This window comes from Cervus elaphus, chromosome 11, assembly GCF_910594005.1.
Source record: "Cervus elaphus chromosome 11, mCerEla1.1, whole genome shotgun sequence".
Classification (NCBI taxonomy): domain Eukaryota; kingdom Metazoa; phylum Chordata; class Mammalia; order Artiodactyla; family Cervidae; genus Cervus; species Cervus elaphus.
In genome coordinates this window covers 61,370,551-61,392,808 of record NC_057825.1, presented here as the reverse complement: position 1 = coordinate 61,392,808, position 22,258 = coordinate 61,370,551, and the positions used below count along the sequence as shown (strand labels likewise).

The 22,258-nt window shown below is 43.1% G+C and overlaps 1 protein-coding gene across 6 annotated transcripts in view; it reads right to left on the bottom strand.

The window, feature by feature from the left end:
• Window positions 1-5,437: 5,437 nt before the first annotated feature.
• BCL11A (BAF chromatin remodeling complex subunit BCL11A) overlaps window positions 5,438-22,258 on the bottom strand; it is a 99,160-nt gene continuing 82,339 nt past the window's right edge. For 2 of the 6 annotated variants that reach the window (XM_043917940.1, XM_043917941.1), the window contains exons 3-5: window positions 21,132-21,233; window positions 13,923-15,665; window positions 5,438-5,929 (exon numbers count right to left, since the gene is read on the bottom strand). In XM_043917940.1, coding sequence (XP_043773875.1) covers window positions 5,838-5,929; window positions 13,923-15,665; window positions 21,132-21,233 — 1,937 coding nt within the window. In that variant the 3' untranslated portion in view covers window positions 5,438-5,837. Of the gene's footprint in view, window positions 5,930-13,642; window positions 15,666-21,131; window positions 21,234-22,258 lie in introns of all 6 variants that reach the window. The other 4 variants (XM_043917942.1, XM_043917937.1, XM_043917939.1 and 1 more) reach the window with 4 other exon arrangements.

The following is a 22,258-nucleotide window of genomic DNA, read 5'->3' as shown; positions in this document are numbered from 1 at the left end:
TTCAGGGAACTATCACCACGGGAAAAAAATCCGGCAAATTACTTCCTCTCAGACCATCCTCAACAGGGATATTTGATTTGCTGTTGCTCCGTGAGGCTTCCTGCCCTCCTGCTCCTATTTCAGGGATGGCTCTGTCTGCCCATGCAGGCTCTAAACAGCTGCTGCACACAGCAGTTGCAGTCCTATCGGTCTCAAGACATTCAACGTCAACCCATGTCCATTCAAAGAAGTAAACGTGAATCAAAGGATGGCTGGCCAGAAAAGAAATGGCAGTGGAAGACCTGAATACAGCAGATCTAATAAAAAGTTGAGACCGAATTTGTACATCTCCATACAGAGCCAGGAGGATTTCCCAGGTGGCTCAGTGGGAAAGAATCTGCCTGCAATGCAGGAGACGTGGTTTTGATCCCTGGGTTGGAAAGATCCCCTGCCGAAGGAAATGGCAACCCATTTCAGTATTCTTGACTGGAGAACCCCATGAATAGAGGAGCCTGGCAGGCTACAGTCCATGCATCCATGAGAAGTCACTTCAGTTGTGTCCGACTCTTTGCGACTCCATGGACTAGAACGCACCAGGCTCCTCTGTTCATGCGATTCTCCAGGCACAAATACTGAAGTGGGTTGCCATGACCTCCTCCAGGGAATCTTCCTGACCCAAGGATCAAACCTGCATCTCTTACGTTTCCTGCAAGTGTGTTCTTTTACCACTAGAGCCATCTGGGAAGCCCGGGCCATAGTCCATGGGGTCACAAAAGAGTCGGACATGACTTAGCAATAAACAACAAAAATAAGAGCCACGAACCCCTGATCAAAGGGGGATTTTTCACTTTGCACAGAAAAAGACTGTGCAGCCTAAATAATATTAGTAAGTGGAATAAACTTCACAACTCAGAGCTGTATACCATTTCAGTCAACCCTCCATTTAGTTCATTGCTATCCCACCATCTTTGAACTCAAAATTAAATATCCCTAGTAACAGAATTCAGGTCATGCTATTGGCCATTTGAATTCTCTAACTGGATGCGATGAGGCCATGAAATGCAAATTAGGTGGGCGTTTCCCTTAAATCTTGCCTAGAGAATGGAACAGATTGTGAGATCTATTTAAGACATTTGAGATGAATTTGGTTTGGTGAGTAGCTTTTTTTTTAATGCCCTTTAAACTTTAAATGCTGTCTCCCAGCAATTCGTGGGTCCTAAGTTCATTTTTACCATCAGAGGGGTAGATTAAAGGAGGAGTCTTTCCAGGTAGTGACCTCAATGCGCCCTGTCATCAGGATGCCGTTTAGAAACCCTTGAAATATGGGACACACTTACATACTCACCACTAGGACTGGCACCAAAGCAAGCTTTTGATTTCATTCTTAAGTCCTTCTGTAACGCACACTTTTTCTGCCATTCCTGCTTCTGAATTTAGTAGGTCACAAGGGAAAGATTTGCAGCTTGAATTCCTTTGCACAGGAGCTGCAGGCTTGGGTTCCAATTCTGGCTCAGCCACTAACTGTGTGGTTTCAAGCTTGGCTCTCACTTTTTTCAAGCTGTGTGATCTTAGGTCCCTCACTTAATCTTTAGGCCTCTGTTGCCCTGGGCTGTAAGATGAATGATTGCTGTGGTTCCTTTCGAGCTTTAGTCTATTCTTGTCCGACCAAAGTTTTAGAATCACTAGTAAAATTGATACTGTCATGTCTATAAAAGTGCTCTATGAAAGTCTGAAAGTGTTAGTCGCTCAGTCATGTCCCACTCTTTGCCACCTCATGGACTGTAGCCCCCCAGGCTCCTCTGTCCATGGGATTCTCCAGGCAAGAATACTGGAGAGGGTTGCCATGCCCTCCTCCAGGGGATCTTCCAGACCCAGGGATCGAACCCAGGTCTCCTGCATTGCAGGCAGATCCTTTACCATCTGAGCCTCCAGGGAAGCCCAAAAGTGCTCTATAAATCTTAAGTATTTCCAGGGAGCATTTTTTTAAAATATAAAGCAAGGAGAAAGGTTATGTGATTTAACTATATAATATATTTATTTTCTTAATGTATCTATTTATTTGACTGAGCTGGGTATTAGTTGCAGCACCTGGACTCTTTCTTGTGGTATGCAGGATCTTTTTAGGTGCAGCATGTGGGATCCAGTTCCCTGACCAAGGATCAAACGTGGGCCCCCTGCAGGGGGAGCACAGAGCCTTAGCCACTGGACCACCAGGCAGGGAAGTCCCAACAATAGGTATCTTAATTTACACTAAGATAGGAAGAGAAAGAATGACTGCTTCTGGATTTTGCTGGAATTGAGACATTTTTTACCTTAATGTCCCTCCAGAGAAGTGCAAACTGGAAAGTGTTATCTCCACTAGGGAGTCAGAGAAAAGAAGCCTCACCTTACTGTTTCCCTGTTGATGAAGAACTCAGGTTGGTCCTTGAAGAAGAAAGGTGTGCTTGAACACATGTGGTTTCTGAACTTCCAGTTGAACTCAATGAAATCTTCACAACCACTATGCAAATTCCTCAAATCTCTTCCCTCTCACTCCACCCAAAAAGGAGCCAATGTTGTGTGGCATGTAAGAAGAGAAACAACACCTACGAAACACTTCCATTCTGAGCCTCTCCACCTCTACTCCCTGGGGACACTAATCTATATAAGAATAAGAATTCTTCATAGGAATAAACATTAACACTGGGAAAAAAACTGTTAATATGAATAATCATCTTCACCATTCACCTCACTATCTAGCTTTCAAAAAAAAGAAAATCATGTCAGCACACAAAAAAACTGGAAAGATATTTCTTACTGCTTGAAAGATGGGACTTTAATACAAATACTCTGGAAAACTCCAAGTAAAAATGCCCAGGATACATTTAGCCGAGGTTTGGGCACTCAATTAGACCTCAGTAGGATCCAAGATTGCTCTTCTTCCCTAAGATTTTTCATTACCACCATTTTTGTTTTTGTTTGTTTCTTTTTTATCACCAGTTTTGATATAATCACTTTTCTCTCCAGCACCACCAACATTCAAATGGCCTGGTGCTGGATGCTATAGAAGCTACGGAGTATCCGCCACCATGGACCCAGACAGCTAACAGAAGTTTTTGTTTAGTGTGACAATCTGGACAGACCACAGAATTAATGTTCATAGACCAGGCTTGGGAGGGTGAAAACAATGTCCAGAATTTGGTCCCTACCTTCCTGAGAACCCGGGACTGTGTCCTCCAGTCCATGCTTGGCACATGCCCGGCAACCAATTAATCTCTCTGCAATTTGAAGTTTCCCTCTGGGGCGAGGGCAGAGTGAGCACCCCGATCAGATTTGTCACTCCCTTCAGCTGCTTCCACCATTCATGGAGAATCATGACCTTGGCATATCACACAGGGAAATGTCTTCGCAAATCAGCCATCTTGCATGGGCTTTCAAAAGTTCTAGCCCTAGTGTACCACCATCATCTCACAATTAATTTCAAAAATGAATTTTTATTTTCTTTCAGTGAAAAAGGGTATGGGGGAAGATATGTGGAGTTTGGAGTTTGGGGTTGGTTTGTTTTTTGTTTGTTTGCTTCAGTGAGGGATCTTTCTTCTCCAAAAGGAGGACTAAGAAAAATATATCCTTTACCCACTCCCTCTCCTCTCCCTAGCCATACCCCCATCCTACTTCTAGAGATACCATTTATTTACATACTGACTCCAAGAAGAAATAAGAGGTAGAGGTGGAAATACACAGATCAGAAATCAAAGTGTAGCAAGCACCAAGGCTGTAGTTGTCCCCAAATCAAGGATTGTTTGTTCTATTTCAGTCGGGTCTCCTTTGTGAAGCAGAGTTATTTTCTAGGTATTGGCAAGGGGCTTAGCACGTTCAGGGAAGACGCCGTCCCGGAATCCCTAATGGTCTGAGGTTTCAGTAACAGAGGCAGAACGTGGGGCAGGGAATGTTCCTCCAAAAAATAACCCTTGTCTGGAGGTCCCATCTCACCTAGATGAGAGGAACTCTCAAAAATCCATCTAGGCCACCTTATCGACCAGAGATATTTGTCATGGAAAAGTCACTGGGGAAAGGAGATGGCAAGAAGGGATGCTTGCTCCAAGCTCCCCTCTGCAGTGTGCACAGTGGTTGTAGGAAAAGACGTCTCTGTGTGCCCTTATAGTCGACATCCTCAATCTCTGAGTGAGAGCCATACGTGTGTGTGTGTTGGTGAACATTTACGGCTTGTGTGCTAACATCGTAAGAGACAACCCTTTTGACCAGTCACAGAGTTCCGTGGAATTAAGCTGACAAGACACCAGAACACTGGCTTCTCTACTCTCCTCAATGACATGGCTTTGGGCAAGCCCTTAACTTTGGTAAGCCTCAGTCTTCTCATCCACAAAGTGGGAGTCTTGAGATCTATTCCATTGAGGATCAGATGAAACAATGAATATGAAAGCACCATATCATACATAAGGCAGCACACAACTGTGAGGAGTCATTATTTATGATGAATAAGCAGGAAAGAATCCAGATGCCAATTATTTTGCTGTCTTCTCACTAGGCTAGGTAACCTAGCCAGAGGGTGAGTGGGTAAGATTTTCCCCACTTGCGTTCACAGCCAATATGTAAATCTGCAACACACAGGTGTCTGAGTTCTATTATTTATAAACCTATTTTAATATGCTATATTGTCTCTAGTTCTCGTCTGGATCTCTAGGCAATAGAAAACACCAAAGTGAGAAAAGTTCTTTGCAAATTAACTGAGCCAGAAGGAATTTTTATCACTCATTTGTAGACCTAACTTATTTGTGACACTAATTTCTAAGGAATAGGGTGCTATTATGATCATAATAGAGTGTTCTGATGTGGAACTCCTTCCTCCTATCATCTTTTCCCCTTATAAAATCTGCCCCAAATTTCCTGGTGTGAGTAATAAAGAAGTTTTATGTTTTGTTTGTTTGTCTGCGCTAAGATATATTTGCTGAAGGTTTGGGAACCTAAAATTAGAATATTTAATAAACAACTACTGATATTCATCACCTTCTTTGGGATTTACCACTAACCCAGTGACATTATCTTTCTTGAACTAAATTAAAAGACAAACTCAAATCCTGCATAGTAGCCACCAAAAGCATATATTTGAGAAACAGAATTCAGCGTGCCATAATTATGCATTATTTAATGGTATGCAAATTGTAAGTCAGACAGTTAGGAAAACTACACTTCAGCATTAATAAACAGCAACACTACTACTACATTAATTATGATATTGCTATGATTTATTCCCAGGTTTTGCATTTTGATTCTCCTTGAAAATTTATGCCATTTGATAAGCAGTAACCTATTTCCCCTCCTACACCTCCTACCCATCCCTCAGATCTGTCCCTCCTTCCCACCTGATGGGTGTCTGCAGGACATGGGTTCAGAAACACAGTTCTAAAGCAGCTGCATTGTCTCATAAGCATTAATAATTAAAGAACAAACAAACACCACCTAAAGCTCCAACATTTATTGTGTCAATGTTAAGCACACTTCTTAAAAGACAACATAGAATGTATAGAAACAAGGGGTTTGGGGAACTCATGCTCATTTCCACAAGACAGGGAATTGGGTTGGCTGGTCTCGGAGGGGCAGCGGTGGTCCACAGACCCTCTCTAGGGGACTGATTCACTGTTCCAATGTGGGTCTGTTTTTTTGTTTTTACTTTTTATTAAAAAATATAAATAAAATGACACTGCAGGCCCGGGCAGGAAGGACACTGCAGGACTCTGTCTTCGCACAACGGCTTCTTGGAGGCTACTGTCAGAAAACATCACAAACTAGCAGGATGACAGACCACGCAGATGTCGGCTGGGCGGCTCACGTCCACCCCGCCCCTGGGGGTTCAAATTTTCTCAGAACTTAAGGGTTCTCGAGCTTCCATCCGAAAACTGCCACACATCTTGAGCTCTCTGGGCACTACGCCGAATGGGGGTGTGTGAAGAACCTAGAAAGAGGTTGGAGACAGAGGAGGGAGGAAAAAAAAAAAATACAGGTGTGACTTGGCCCAGTGATTTTCTGTTCTCTAACTAGCTTTTTAAAAATTACAACTTAAACACAGGTTGAGCCACCGGCATCTTAAGCATGATTTAAACCTGAATCTCCCCACCTCCCCCACATCTCTGACCTCTGAGTTCTTTCCCACACCTCTCTCCCCTCCTCCCCCAAAGGACCCAGACCCCCACCCCATCCCAGGATAGTTCTAATAAGCTGGGGACACACCTGGAAGGAAACACTTGCCCTTATGGCTGAGCAAACTGAGTAGGAAACAGTCCTTTGGTTGAGGAGAACAGGGGAGGGGGGAGGGAGGGGGACATTTCCTTAAAATAATAATAAAATTATAAAGAAACAAAAAAATAAAAATTGATGTAAAAGCAGCACAACGAAAACATGAAATGTTATCAAGTTCAACGTCAAAGCAGCCAACGATTTACAAGAGGCGAACAAATTTCTGAAGAGGAAACCAGAACTCAAAACAGTTGCTCCCAAATGGCACCAAAAACTGCCTGTAGTTTCTTTCAAACATGCAGTTTTCTTTTCTTTTTTTTCTTTTTGTAAGGGGGCAAGGCAGTGATGGAGGGAAGAAGGGAGTGGTTATTTTCCTTCGGGGCTCCTCCCTTGCTGTGTACATTGACTTGAAGCAGCAGAACTGGGAGTCCGGATGTGGGATGTGCCGAGGAAGAGGGCTACCACTGTGGCATTCCAGGCTTCGTTGCCATGGCGACCCGAAGCAGGGGCCTGGGGCCTCCTCTCCCCTGACTTGGCGCCGCAGGAGGCCCCAGGGTCTGGAGCTCGGCTGCTTTCCGAAAACCCCCCTGAGCGTGGAGACCTGAGCTGAGGGGCCTGCTGTATCCAGGTGGGCTCTGGGGAATCCCCATTCCGGGCCCAGCCCTAAGTCACTGTCGTTGAAGCTCCTTTCGCTGATACCCTCATCAAGCCACTTTGTCAGCCTGCTACCGATATTTAAAATCCTAACAGACAAAGTATATAGCTAGTATGGGCATGTACCACATCCACCATTATTTAAAAACACAGCCCCCCTCCCCCTCACAACCCATGGATTTGGGGGCCCTGCTTTAGAGGACAGACCTTGAGGAACTGGCTTAAATTGCCTATTCTGCCATCTTGTAAAGACCTGATAAATGCTCCCTTTATCACTTCACAGAAAGGAAAAACAGTATTTGGATCAACCATTGAGTTGCGTTCCGCCAAGTTTAGGTTCTTGAGTACAGTGACCCCTGTGAACTGTATTGGTCTCCTTTCCCACGTGAAAGGGAGGAATTGATCACCTCCCATGATCATGAATGACACTGGGAAATAGAGAGAGAGAGAGAAACAGGCCCATCCCCCTAAAGGCTGATTTATTGGCCATGTGTTTTACTAAATGAAACAGTGGCCTAATGGGATAACAAGATGACAGCAAGCAAAAGTGCAGACCCAACAACCCATGTCTACCATTTGTAGCTAAAGCAGCCCTGGAATAAATGTACATCATCCCAATTCCATCTGTGTTCTGATGTCCATGTCTCTAAAAAGGGGTTCATTTATTCTTAATTGGGAAGGTGGCAGGGCCTTAGAAGACAGGAAAATTTGCTAAGTGACTAACGCCTTTTAAATGCTAACAATCTTTTAAAAAACATTTTTCCAAGAAGGTTTAAAGAGCACTGCCAATCCCATCCTTATACCAGCAAAAGTCCCACAATTTTTTTTCTTTTTAAATGGGAAGTCTGGGGGGCGGGGGGAGAAAAAAGAGAGTATAGAAGTGAACATTCTTGAAAACACCAGGCCCAGCGACAATGGAGGAACAAATCATAATGAAGAACACACGATTACAACACAGTCATAGGAAATCATGGAGCAGGGGAGAGGTTTAAAAAATGAAAATTCTGAATTTCCTCCCTCACTCTCAGAGAGTAAAGTGTTTGAAGAAGGACAGCATGGGGTCTGAGGCCTCTCAACTCCTTTTCAGGAAGGCCTGACATATCCCAATACCTTTGAACAAACTTTTAGTGTCTGTGAACAAACCATCTCATTTCCTTATTTCCCCAAATGAAATGATATCTAACTCCCACCGCTACTTCCTTTCAAGTTCTCACTTCCAGCATTATGAATATATACAGGATGAACTTATTGCATATACAGAAATGGTATTTAAATAAACAGTTCTATCACAGAATGCCCTGGGAAAAAACTCAGCTACTTCACACTTCCTGCCAATGCTGGTACAAATGAAGAACCAATCTTACTTCTTAGCAACCTTTAAAATAGGTCCGTCTCACTCTTTTTGTAAATCCTAAACAGAGAGAGAACGGTACGTGGTTTTGGGATGAAGGTACTACATGTAAGGCAGAGTGTCTCAGTTAAAATCTGTGAGACATAGTTATTTACTGTACTCCTGTTTATTGTTTTCAAAATGAAGATAAAAGAGAACATTTTAAGCACCAGGCATTCAAGTATGTAGAGAACACTGCATTCAACACATCAGGGGTATCACATAAATTTAACTTGAGAATCCTGAAATGTGTTCATCCTTATTATTTCTTTGTTTTAAAAAACTTTATTATGAATTCATCTACTGTTGGAAATGTTTTTTATTATTTAAATTAAGATTTTTAATTTTAGTGTTCCGGATGCAAGATGTCATTTATAAGCTATCTTCCTGTTGCCTAGGTTTTCAGGCTTCTGTTATTCACACAGCTTCAGGAATAATATTTTATAGGAGGGTTTCAATAAGTCAGGAGATTGAGAACCCTGAAGAATCTGTCTCCCAATAAATTTATTTAACTTTGGGATTATGTAAATCAAACGCAATTTGTGATTTATCACCAGATGTTTGCACCCCTCCCCAGTCCCCATTTGATTTAAGAAATTTGAGCATACAAGCATACAGTATCCACCATTAATTCTGTCTGTCAGGATGCAAAACCTAATTACACTAAGAGCATCATATACTGAGAAATTAAAATGAATACTGTATATAAAACCTGCACAGCTGTACTCACAGCGCCTAATAAAGGAGTGATAGGGACACACAGCAGTTTTATGGACATTTAATATGGTGAAGCAGAAGTCACCGTATCTGAAGCTGGCATGGCAATGAAGACTATTTCTCTATGTCTTGAACAGCATTCTGGTTGCGTTGGTGAAGCAAACTTATCTAAAACACATACATCTCCCCTCACTTCACTGCCAACTATCACGTTCTGTAAGTACCCCCTCATGCCACCCAGCTCCTCCACTATACTCTCCCAAATCATCTCTTACCGGATTCCTCTCTGCCCCTCTGCTTTCCACCCAATCAGACTTTTAAAAAAAGTACACCTACTTTCCCTGTATTTTAGAAAGATAAAACTATTCTTGCCTCAGACAAAAGGTATTCCGTGAAAAGGCCACCTCACAAGGCACCAGGGCATAAGAGTTGAGCAACAGAAATGCTACCACAAGACAACAGAATGGCTTTTGTTTTGGTTTTTACAAAAATAAGAACAATGTCGTATCCATTCATCTACACTGGGAACAGGGAGACAGTATCACAGAGGTGTGTGTGTAGATGCTGCAACATGCAGTATTTGTAAAACTGACAACACAGATTTCTAAGGAGGGGCTTTTAAGACAGACCTAACTTGCTTTTCAAAGATGTTGCTTCATTTTATAAGTCTGTTGGTAGGCCAAAAGATAACTAAAGGGTATTCCCACTCTCATCTGCTATCAGTCAAAAAGACTGTAAAAGCAGCTAAAACATCTGTCCCATCTAGGGTCCCTTAGGCTCTTAGAATCACAGAGCAAACCTTCAGGTATCTCAGGAAATCAGTGGCTGATTCCACACATTTAGCCAAAGCGGGCTAAACTCCTAGTTACTGCTTTCTTTTTCTCTCTTTTTATACCTGATGCTTTCATTTCTGGATTTTTAGATTTGAGGGGTGGGGTTATTCTGGGTATGAGGAAAGACTCTTACTCGGAAAGAAAAGAGCTGAATTTAAAAAAAAAAAAAACCTTTTTTACATTATATTCTACCATAGGGCAGGTTGGGAGAATAGAAAAGAACTTTCAGACAAGAACAGCAAAAAAAATCCAGAGGGAATAAAAGTTTAAGATGCTATTACCAGTAAGTTTTTCATTTATATATGAATGGATTACGGCTAAGAGATGGAGGGAGTTTTTAACATCAGACTGAAAACACTTTCCATTTCTTGAAAATTATTCTAGAACTATAAAGTCTAAAAACTATTTCCATGGCTTGAGATATGTCTATTTTAATGTAGTAAGTACTTTATGTTCCTTTATGGTATAATACACGCATCAAAATGCCCATAGAAATAATCCTGAAAAAGACTGACTGGCCTTCTCTTAAAACCTGTTATTTTCTTGAAAGTAATTTACAGAGTGTGTCAAATGAGGACACAAGAAGCTTACATTGTGTACTTTAATTTTTTTATTTTTTTCAATAAAGGGACAAAATGGGTGTATGAACAGGTTAATGCAGACAACTGCCAAAAAAACACAGACAGTGGTTTTTCCAATAGAACTTAACAAAGACCAGAAACAAATACAATAAAAAGCCAGGTTGTAATGACCTTTGGTCATCCAAATAAAAAAAAAATAAAAACAAAGAAAAATAAAAGATCAAATTAAGTGCCTCTGTTTTGAACAGGGCACATAAGCAATAATAAATAGTGACTCCCATAGTAAAAGATAAAATTTCAAGTTACGACAAACAGCTTTCATTACAGGAATAGAAAAGGCCAATAACAAAATATTCTGCATTGCCATTTACAAAAAAGTATTGACTAAAGCGGGCTTTCTCTTTAATATGCTTTGCATATGAAATTCTTTCCAATCTAAATATAAAGCACCATTTAGTTTTTGGCAATGAAAAAAACTGCAAAACATTGTTTTGTTTTTTTTTTTCCTTTTTTTTTTTTCTTTCTTTCTTTTACTGCATATGAAGGTAAGATGCTGGAATGTAGGGTGAGAGAAGGAAAGGGACAAAAAGCACACTACATAACAAACCAACGTTATTAGCTTGCAGTACTGCATACAGTATGGCAGCAGGAAAAAGGAACAAAAAGGATATGTACAACCCCTATGACAGCCATCCGTGTGACATTCTAGCAGGCTCCCCCAGACCGCCATTATATGGCTTTTCATCTGTACAATGTCACACTTTTTTGTTTCTCTCTCTTTTTTTTGAAGCATACAAATAATTTGCACTATATTATCCTGCCAAATTAAAAAAATATACTGTGGCAGCCTGTCTTTTTTTTTTCCACTACCAAAAAAGGTACATTGATACCTTTTAAGAGAACAAGCAACAGTTAAAAATACAAGCTTCAATATAAATACTATAGTGCCTAACACTAGATGAACATTTAATTCAAATACCATTCTAGAAATACAGAAAAAAGACCATAAATGTGTTTTAGCATAGGAATCAACATGAGTGTGCATTTTCCTATATTTAAGTACTATATAATCTTAAACCTTTCCCCAATGTATGTTTTTTTTTTTTTTTACAACCTGAAGAGCGGTGTGTATCCAAGGCATAGAATTTCCACTACCATTTTTAAATGGATAACAAGTCTTGTAACACCACCAAGACAATGGAACCCTAAAATGCAGTTCCCCCCTAAACATAATGAAGTGTTTTTTTAAAAAATTTTTTTCTTAACATTTATATTTAAAAAAGTTTTGTACAAAAAATCCTTGCACTGTAGAAGCGAAAGCAATCATTCATCTCTATGGTAAGTGTATTCTGTTTTCCATTCACAGCGCTTGCAATGTTGAGTCCGAGTAAGTAAGCTCATTAGTCAAGTAAATGGCTGGCAAAGTTTTTTTTTTTTTAGTTTTTTTTTTAAAAATGCTCATCAATGAGATTGTGTTCAAATTATTTTTTTCAGCATTCTTGCAACTTTTCCCTTAAGCATAGACCTGTAAACTGGGAAAATTGTACAGTGCACTTAATTGTCCTATCTGAGCAGGTTTATTTTATACTCAACCTCTGTATCTCTGATTAGAGAGAAGATACAGATATTACAGGCAGAGTCAAGTGCTATTTGAACACCAACTCGGGCAGATGCTAGCTTAATAAAAAAGAAAAGAAAAGAAAAGAAAAAATTAAAAAAATAAAATAAAAACAATGAATCCTCTTTCATGTTAACACAAATAGCACACAGTGTATGGAAAAGAAATGAAGTACAACTTTTAGGGAGCACAGACATATATCCTGCTACTCTTAAAATTTTTTCTTCTTTTTTAAGAATGTCACATTTAAACACAAGTCTTAAGAATTCATAGTTAATCATCATTGTATCAATATTAGCTTATACACCTGTTCTAGTTTAAAATGGCAAAGAGTACCATGTTGTGCTAATAAATCACATATTTTTCCCCCTCTGTTACCCTCTGTCAAACCTTATTGTCAGTCTCTTCTTTTTAACATGCTATTCGAGGTCCTAACGTTTATTGTTCGATTGTCCATTTGACAACCAAGTAGGTCTGGATCTATTTCTTCTGATGCCAGAACTTTTCTTCAAAAGACATTATTTAAAACAAGTTATCTTCATAAAATGAATTCCTTACTAATGTATTTAATCATGTTTCAGGGCCTTTGCACGTTGCACATTCAATTTAATCATCAGTTAAGAAAAATAAAACTTTGGGCAAAACAGCCCATTTTTTTTTAAGCTCTCACCAGGAGCAAAATAGCTTTTATACTGGTATAATCAGTTTTGCTTACAAGATTAAACGAAAGGGAAAATGATGATTAACTAGGACAACGGGTCATATTTTTAGGTAGCCATTGTTGTGAGAAATACAATATAGAATTATACTCTAGGTCCTAAGGTTTATTACCTCACCCAATGCTGATTTAAGCTACAAGTTTATAACAAGTAGAAAGAACCATCAACGTGGTTTTAATAGATCCAAGGCACTCATATTTTAAAACCAAATGAGAGAATAAACTTTTTTTCTGTTAATTTGTCAATTCAAGGCCTTTTCTTCCTCTCCAATTGATAATATTTAACCCTTTAGAGACAGACATTTACCGTGTAGAGATTTTCTTTCAGTGCCATCTATTCTGTCTATAGAGGGTTAATCCAAAGACTGTTTTTCCTCCTCACGTTATAAAAGAAAACTGTACATGATATGTATTACAGAATGTATGCAGCATGGTCTTTTCTCTCTCTCTCTCTTTTTCTCTCAGAACGGAACTGGAAACAGCAACGGTGTTTTCTCAGCAACGAATCGGGGACAATTTAAAATAGCCGTAACATACCATACATGCTGTCTAAGTTTAAAAAAGAAAAAAAAAAAAAAAAAACATACACAACATGTAAATTATTGCACAAGAGAAAGGCTCAAAGTTTGCGTAAAATGCAATAGTATTGCCCCATACAGATCATGCATTCAAACGGTGAGAACATAAAGGAAAAAAAGAAAAAGAAAAAAAGAAAAAAAAAAAAAAACAACAGGTGTGCTGGTGACAAGCACTCTCATTTTCTTAGCTTCCGTTACTTCTGTTTGTTTGTTTGTTTAAATCACATGGGACTAGAAAAAAATCCTACAGGTTGTGGGGCTGCAGGGCGATGGGGAAGGGGGGGCGGGGAGTGGTGAAAAAAGGAGGTGGCAGGTGGGAGTGAGGGAGGGGGTGTTCATATACCTCTATTCAGTTTTTATATCATTATTCAACACTCGATCACTGTGCCATTTTTTCATGTGTTTCTCCAGAGTACTGTACACGCTAAAAGGCATCTTACAAATTTCACATTTGTAAACGTCCTTCCCCACCTGGCCATGCGTTTTCATGTGCCTGGTGAGCTTGCTACTCTGGGCGCAGGCATAGTTGCACAGCTCGCACTTATAAGGCCTTTCGCCCGTGTGGCTTCTCCTGTGGACAGTGAGATTGCTACAGTTCTTGAAGACTTTCCCACAGTACTCACAAGTGTCGCTGCGTCTGCCCTCTTTTGAGCTGGGCCTGCCCGGGCCCGGACCACTAATATGGGGCGTGCTCCCTCCACTTCCCGTGCCGCTGCGCCCCGAGATCCCTCCGTCCAGCTCCCCGGGCGGCGTGGAGAAGCGCAAGCTCCCGTTCTCCGAGGAGTGCTCCGATGAGGAGGCGAAAGGCGATTGTCTGGAGTCTCCGAAGCTCAGGAAGGGATCTTTGAGCTGCCTGGAGGCTGCGTAGCCGGCGAGCCACTGCGAGTACACGTTCTCCGTGTTGGGCATCGCGGCGGGAGGCAGGTCGAACTCCTTCTCGAGCTTGATGCGCTTGGAGAAGGGGCTCAGCGAGCTGGGGCTGCCCAGCAGCAGCTTTTTGGACAGACCCCCCGAGGCCGACTCACCCGGGGAGCAGCCGCGGCCGTTAACAGTGCCATCGTCTATGCGGTCCGACTCGCCGGCCACCGAGTCTTCGTCGCAAGTGTCCCTGTGGCCCTCGGCCTCGGCCAGGTGGCCGCGTTTATGCTTCTCGCCCAGGACCTGGTGGAAGGCCTCGCTGAAGTGCTGCATGGAGCTGAGCACCATGCCCTGCATGACGTCCGGCAGGGGGCGGCCCTCGTCGCCCACGCCCACCACCGCGCCCCGCGAGCTGTTCTCGTGGTGGCGCGCCGCCTCCAGGCTCAGCCCGAAGCCGTAGTCCACCCTCTCGCTCTCCGTCAGCTCCTCCTCCTCCTCTTCCTCCTCTTCCTCCTCTTCCTCGTCGTCCTCCTCGTCCTCCTCGTCCCCGTTCTCCGGGATCAGGTTGGGGTCGTTCTCGCTCTTGAACTTGGCCACCACGGACTTGAGCGCGCTGCTGGCGCTGCCCACCAGGTCGCTGGTGCCCGGTTCCGGGGAGCTGGCGGTGGAGAGGCCGTCGTCCGACTTGACCGTCATGGGGGACGACTTGTGCATGTGCGTCTTCATGTGGCGCTTCAGCTTGCTGGCCTGCGTGCATGCGTGGTCGCACAGGTTGCACTTGTAGGGCTTCTCGCCCGTGTGGCTGCGCCGGTGCACCACCAGGTTGCTCTGAAATTTGAACGTCTTGCCGCAGAACTCACACGACTTGGACTTGACCGGGGGCTGGGAGGGAGGAGGGGCGGATTGCAGAGGAGGGAGGGGGGGCGTCGCCAGGAAGGGCGGCTTGCTACCTGGCTGGAATGGTTGCAGTAACCTTTGCATAGGGCTGGGCCGGCCGGGGGACAGCGGTGGGCTAGACGTGTTCCCTGCCAGCTCTCTAAGTCTCCTAGAGAAATCCATGGCGGGAGGCTCCATAGCCATTGGATTCAACCGCAGCACCCTGTCAAAGGCACTCGGGTGATGGGTGGCCAGGGCCATCTCTTCCGCCCCCAGGCGCTCTATGCGGTGGGGGTCCAAGTGATGTCTCGGTGGTGGACTAAACAGGGGGGGAGTGGGTGGAAAGCGCCCTTCTGCCAGGCCGGAAGCCTCTCTGGATACTGATCCTGGTATTCTTAGCAGGTTAAAGGGGTTATTGTCTGCAATATGAATCCCATGGAGAGGTGGCTGGGAAGGACATTCTGCACCTAGTCCTGAAGGGATACCAACCCGCGGGGTCAGGGGACTTCCGTGTTCGCTTTCTAAGTAGATTCTTAATCCATGAGTGTTCTGTGCGTGTTGCAAGAGAAACCATGCACTGGTGAATGGCTGTTTGCAAGTTGTACATGTGTAGCTGCTGGGCTCATCTTTACCTGCAAAATAATACAACACCAACATCAATGTTTAATCACCGAGGAGGGCATCAGCAATTGCTTATTTATGTTCCACCTCCAGCCTTCCCTGCCCCCAGCTGTCAACCCCAAGGCCTAAGCCCTCACTGATCCTATCCCCTGTGCCTAGATTGGGCTGGTACATCTGGGGATTGGTGCTGTCAATTGGGACTGTCAAAGCAGTCTTCCTGCCATTTGACTCAGTGCTAAGCATTTTAAATCCAGTCTTTAAAGAAGAAAAACCTAGACCAATCCAAGCTCGAGGATGAGGATTCCTACATTCTAGGGAAGTTCAACAACTATCTTCTGAATTTTCCAATCGTTCACCAGCTGTGTTTTTTGGGGCAAGCCATTTCATCTCTGTGTTTCTGTTTCCTCCTCCATGAAGTGAGGAACTTGGACAAGGTGACCTAAGGGAAACTCTCCTGCTTCCTAAAACCCCCTGGGTGGCAGGTAAACTTTGTAAATAGGCAATCATTTCATGGAGATATCAAAAAAGAGAAGGTTAACTCATTACAATTCTCTATGGCCCTAGAAATGCTTTTAATCTTCTCCTGAAACACACTAGTTGTTGATATTGTTAAACATGAGAAGGTCCTTGTGAAATAATTACGTGGAAGAGAGACTAGTAACATCTCACATCCCAGCCTGTGTGAGGGGCAGTGAGTCCTAATTCTGGTTCCATAACACCCCGTGGGGATTCCCATGTTTATCTCAAGGGATGCTGCAAAAAAATCTCAAAAGAGAAATTTAATTCAGACTTAACCAATGGGCCGTATCAAATCTTCAGGAGTTGTCCCCCCAAGTCAAACAAATGCAAGTCTAGAGAAGTTAGGAGGAGTGTCTGGTGCCAACTTAAGCAGACACGGCATCCGAACTGAAGAACAGTTAAAGCAGCCAGCACCATGACGGGCAGCAGGCTGAGAAATGCTACTCTGGCCTCCTCCTCATTATTTTGAGAGGCTAACAACGTGAACCAAATTATACAACATCCTGCGCCCTCGGCTGAGCCTCAGCTCCAGTTGAGAAAGAAACAGAAAGATACAGTTCAGCTAGTCAACTCTCTGGCCAGTCGCCAAGCCGTCTGGAGAGGGGCCCTGCTTAAGTCACATTATTTCTCTCTCGCTGAAAAGAACCCGAGAGTGGGAAATGCCGCCGTGGCAAAGAAGGGGCCAGCTTGACTTCCCAATCATTCTTTTTTGGAGCTAGCTAAATTAAAAAAACATATAAATCAAGGGAGTCACTAACAGTTTACCAGTCATCTCAGCGTTTAGAAGGGCACAGATGCTGGTGGCCCAAGGACTAGGATGAGAAACATCAGTAACTTCCCAGGAATTTCAAGAAAAGACACTTAAAACACAAGCGGGACATATTCTTAGGTTCCCCCTTTTAAGAGTTGGGAAGATCCCCTGGAGGAGAGCACGGCAACCCACTCCAGTATTCGTGCCTGGAGAATCCCATGGACAGAGGAGCCTGGCGGGCTACAGTCCATAGGGTCACAAAGAGTCAGACAGGATCACAGATAGTATTTGTCAGTAACTTTTGAAAAGGGGAAAAATTCACCATGGAGTTAAAAGAGTAGGAATGAGGAATTAATCAATTATGATTCCTCCATTTAGCCAGTCAGAAAGAGAAGCTGGCAGCATCTTCTCAGAAGCCCCAAACACTCGTATTCCAAAACAAGCCAGCCTCACTCAAGCACTTGTCTGAATAGTGGACTCCCGGCCCTGACCTTGTAATTTACTTTACAATGCATTTATAATCTCACTCAATATATCCCACTCCTGGGTAAATCTCCTTAACAAGATTAGATGATAAGATACCAAAATTAGGTTTCAAACATTTGCCTAATGTGGAAGGAGGAAAAAAAAAAAAAAGGCAGAAAGATTTTGAAAGAAAACGCTGACATTAGTATCACATTATCTGTCTATTTTTGTTTGCCTCCTCGCTTCAAAGAGAAATAAAAAGCATCATTGAGAGTATTTTCATAAATTTTTTGTTGTTGTTGAACAATGACTTGGGTCCTAAATAGGCAGGAAAAAAACTATCTGGTTCCAACTACCGTGACCCTCTGTGGCTTTCTCCTTTGCCTCTCTAGGACTCTGTGTTATTATCATACATTTAGCCTGACAATCTGAATTGGGTAAGTAAAAAGGAGATTTGTCAGCTGAAGCAAGTCCTTAACACTTTCATCACTACCAATGCCTTTAAATAGTATTTTACCTTATAATATTCTATTGAAACCCAGGACTGGACCTATAATTAGCAGTGCTGGTTTTGCAGGCACCATGAATAAATTCCAAAACCTATAGCACTCCATTAAGGATCTCATCTGGGTCTCTTTGAAAAGGCTTAAATGAGGAAAGTCCATTTTATTTTGCTGCCCTGAGCTTTCTCAAATTTTGTTTTCAGAGCCAGTGTGATCATGCTACAGTATGTTAACACTGGGCTTTTACCCTCCCCTCTCTCTCATACATCAGGTCAGAGAAAATGGCATTTTATCTTATAATGAGCACACAACATACAGTTTTCACTACCGCATTTTAGTATTCCCATCAACTAGATATTCTAGATCATGAGGGCAGCTAGTGTAATCGTAATGTCAATGAGAAGGGCTGTTACGATTGAGACTAAAGATTACATGGAAAGAGCTGCTTTGAAACTAGTAATTATTACCAGTCCACTAATAGCGAATGATGCATCACAGGCTCACCATATAATCTGTATTTCACTCGGCTCATGCCAGTGCACCATATTATATTACAGTGCTCACAGACTCTAAATTCCTAAACTGCAGTCATCAATAAATGTGTTACTTGCCATAATTTGTGAAATTACTTTGTTCATAACATCTTTGATGGTTTAGAAAGACCAGAATTGATTTCCTGCGTGGCAAAATTAGGGCTACATTGATTTATTGACGTGTAAAATATAATAATATTCTTCATTTACTCTGATGAAAATCAACTTCTCAATTTGAGAGCCTCATTGGGCATTCAGGGGGATTGTTTTGATTTAGAGCAATAAATGGAGATCTGGCCTCGAGCAGACGAACTCTGAGGTATCACAACGGTTAAAATGAGCTATTAGCTCACCTACAGCTTTTACTTTATTTCATTTTATTGTATAGGAAGGAATGACCCCATTTCCAGTTTGTTACCAATGCTCAGCAGTTATAATTTAGAAGAGCAAATTCTGATGAGGGACTCTGGCTCTATTTACTGGCTGGTAGCTCTAGGACAGTCATTTAATTTCTTCAAGTCTTAGGTTTCCTATCTGTAGTGTTAGTTGCTCAGTCGTGTCTGACTCTTTGTGACTATGGACTGTAGCCCGCCAGGCTCCTCTGTCCACGGGATTTCCCAGGCAAGAATACTGGAGTGGGTTGGCATTCCCTTCTCCAGGGGATCTTCCCAACCCATGGATGGAACCTGGGTCTCCTGCATTGCAGGCAGATTCCTTTACCCTCTGATCACCAGGGAAGCCCCTGTCTGTAAAATGAGTGTAAAAACAGTACCTTAAAGAATTGTGAGGCTCAAATGCCAAATGTATATAAAAGCTCTCTGTAAACTATCATGTCCAACATGAATGTGAGTCTTCTTTATTCCTAGGCTTGACTAGTTACCTAACACGATGACTAACTGCACATTACACACCCACAAGGGCTTTTGGAGGAAAGACTGGAATCCAGGATCCGGGCCTTCTCAGGCCAAGGGGAGACCCCGGTTAGAGGAAAGCAAAAGCAGGTGATTTTAAGGCCCTGGACCATGGTCCACACAGCCAGGAGGCCACAGCATAAGTGCTAAATGCTCTGAAAGCCTAGGGCAGATGGTTAAGGCAGCCGAGTGGGGTGCGGATCAGTTCTGCCCTAGGACTTCCTGGATCCCTACCACCCACTCCCACATACCTCATTCTGGTCACTTGTAAACTGGCCCCGCCAGCGTGGGCACCAGCAAACTAGAAGATTCCTAGTTTCCCATCCCCTCAGATCAAACTCCCTGCCTTCAGGAGGATGAAGCCGGAGAGAGAGAAGGAGCCTGTTTCCCAGGCAGCAGCCCCTGGGCCCGCACTCCACCCTCCCCTCCATGCCCCACTCTCTTCTCCTCCCTTCACTCCCAGGACTCTGTTCCCACAGCCAACGACAGGCCCCAGGCAGGCACCCCCAGCAGAACGAGGACAGCTCTCCCCACCCCGTCAGCAAGGAGGCACTTGACACCTTGAGTCCAACCCCCCGAGTTCTCTGCAACCAGTGACCTAACCCAGGCTTCAGCCTAGCTAGGTTGGGGCGGTGTGGGGGAGGAGGTGCTTTTAACCCCTGCACCACCCAGCCCTCAGGACCTCAGGGCTTGTGAAATTTCATACAATAACTCTTTGTTAGCTAGAATTACCTAGGAGTTAATAAAAATAAACAACCAGCTTCCAGTTTGTTCTCAGGCTGTAGGCCCTGCCCTGCAAACACCATTCACAAGAAGACTGGGTCTAGCTGACCTCCTATCTGAAAACCAGCCACCTTGAAGGCCCCAACTCCTGGCTCTTTATTTTTTTCATTTACTTTCAAAATAACAATGGTTGCCTTAAATACAAATTAGACGGCACATTTCTTTTCTTCTTGAGCCTACTTTTTTGTGTTTGGGGTAGAATCAAGCCCCAGGCCCTCACCCTCTCCCCATCAGACTTTTTAGCCATGCATGACTCATACCATGTATTCCAACAGAGGGAAGCAAACTGTATTACCTTTTAAAACAACATCTTTCAGAAACATCTTTATAAACATACAAATCTAAATTTCACAAGAAGGTCCCCACTATAAAAGTTGGCTTGAACCAATAACTGGACAGTGATAGTGATAGTGATGGTGGGGGTGCGGGGTGGTATCTTTGAATTTTAGCAACAATGCTGGGCATTTTTCTCTGAAACTAGGAGAAAAACAAGTAGAAATTACATATGTAATGTACCATGCATATATAAAAGTATACCATGTTTAAAAACACACGCATATATAATATGCATGAGGATACCTCTACAGTAACTCTGAACTGAGTTCTTTCTGGTAATGGGCTCTGCTACAGACACATGTCATGGAGTAAATTCAAAGTCCTCTAAATGAGGCCATGAGGGTGAATGCCCAGCAATAAAATGGGCCCTGAACAGACCTATGCAGTCACCAGTCATGGAGCCACACAAGACCCTGGGGAGGAGACCGATAGGGAGGAGCTGCTGTCAGCCTCATGCCCTCAGTAAGGAGGAAAAGAAAAGGGGGAAGGAAAAAAGTCACTGGGGCTGAATGACCTGGGGGAGCCAGGTGCCAAGTGAGAAATGGGATACACATATGCAGATGCCAAGGTATTTTGGAAGTAACTCCGTTCAGTACTTAAAACATAAGGGTAATTTCCAGCAACTCTCATCTCTACACACATGGACATTTGTAGAAGAAAATAATGCTCAACTTACAAATACCCTGCGGGGCATATTCTGCACTCATCCCAGGCGTGGGGATTAGAGCTCCGTGTGCAGAACGAGGGGAGGAGAGGCCCCTCCAGTGCAGAAGTTTATCTGTGAAAGAAACCCAAAATCAAGCATGAAAGCTATAAACAATGTGCATTGTAAACCACAGGATATCACATTTCAGTTCCATTAAAATAGATTAACATCATTACAACAGCCTTGCAGATAGTGAACAGGCCCAAGGCCTGTATCAAATGAACAGTGGTGACTTCTTTCCCACAGTTCTGTTTTTAATTTTGGTCTTTTTGACAAAAGGGAAGGGAGTTGATGTTTTAGGTAAGGGGTAGGAGAGGGAGTGTTCCTTGGTTCATTTGGTAGTCTGATTATTGTCTTAAAAGAGATATGTGAACAGCAAAAGGAAATTGCTAGTATGATTGGCAGGCTGGTAACATGGGGAGGTTATCTGCAAGGCTGGTTTACATGCATACATTTACTTTACTTATAGACAAGCTCAAGCAAAAAACAATATGGTAACAGAAAATGAGTGGATTTGTGACTCTTTCCTTCTGGAATAGAGTTCCACTCTGCCTTCCCTGTCCTACACTTCCCCTGCTGTATTTAGCACCTTCAATGATAGGGAAACCGTGGGCATCTCAGGACTTGGAATTCTATCCATGGAGTATCTCATATGGGCATGTCTTCTTATAGCACAAAGCAACGTAAAGACTAGACTTCTGAGGTTAAGGTAATTTGGCCAAATCCTCACCTTAAGGATAAGGAATCCTGCCACTCAGTGACTAGGAGACAACCAGCATTCCAAAGACAGCAGCACCCAGAAAGAGTGGCCCACCTTCTCTATTCCACTGCACTGGGCTGCAGTGGAGTGGTGAGGAGGCTGGTGAGGAAAAATGACTGCTCACACTAATAAACATAAATCTAGCCATAAACGAAGCATTTCTAGCACTGAGATTTTTGTGAGAAAAATATTGGGTTTGCGCAACCTGGGGATTGTATGGTTTATATGGTGAGTTCCTAGCTTTTGCAAGCCCACCTTGAGCTTAACCGAGCATGGACAGGTCAATCTTGAGACAGAGTGGAGGAGAGGGGCGGAGCAGGGGCACTCCATGGGCTCT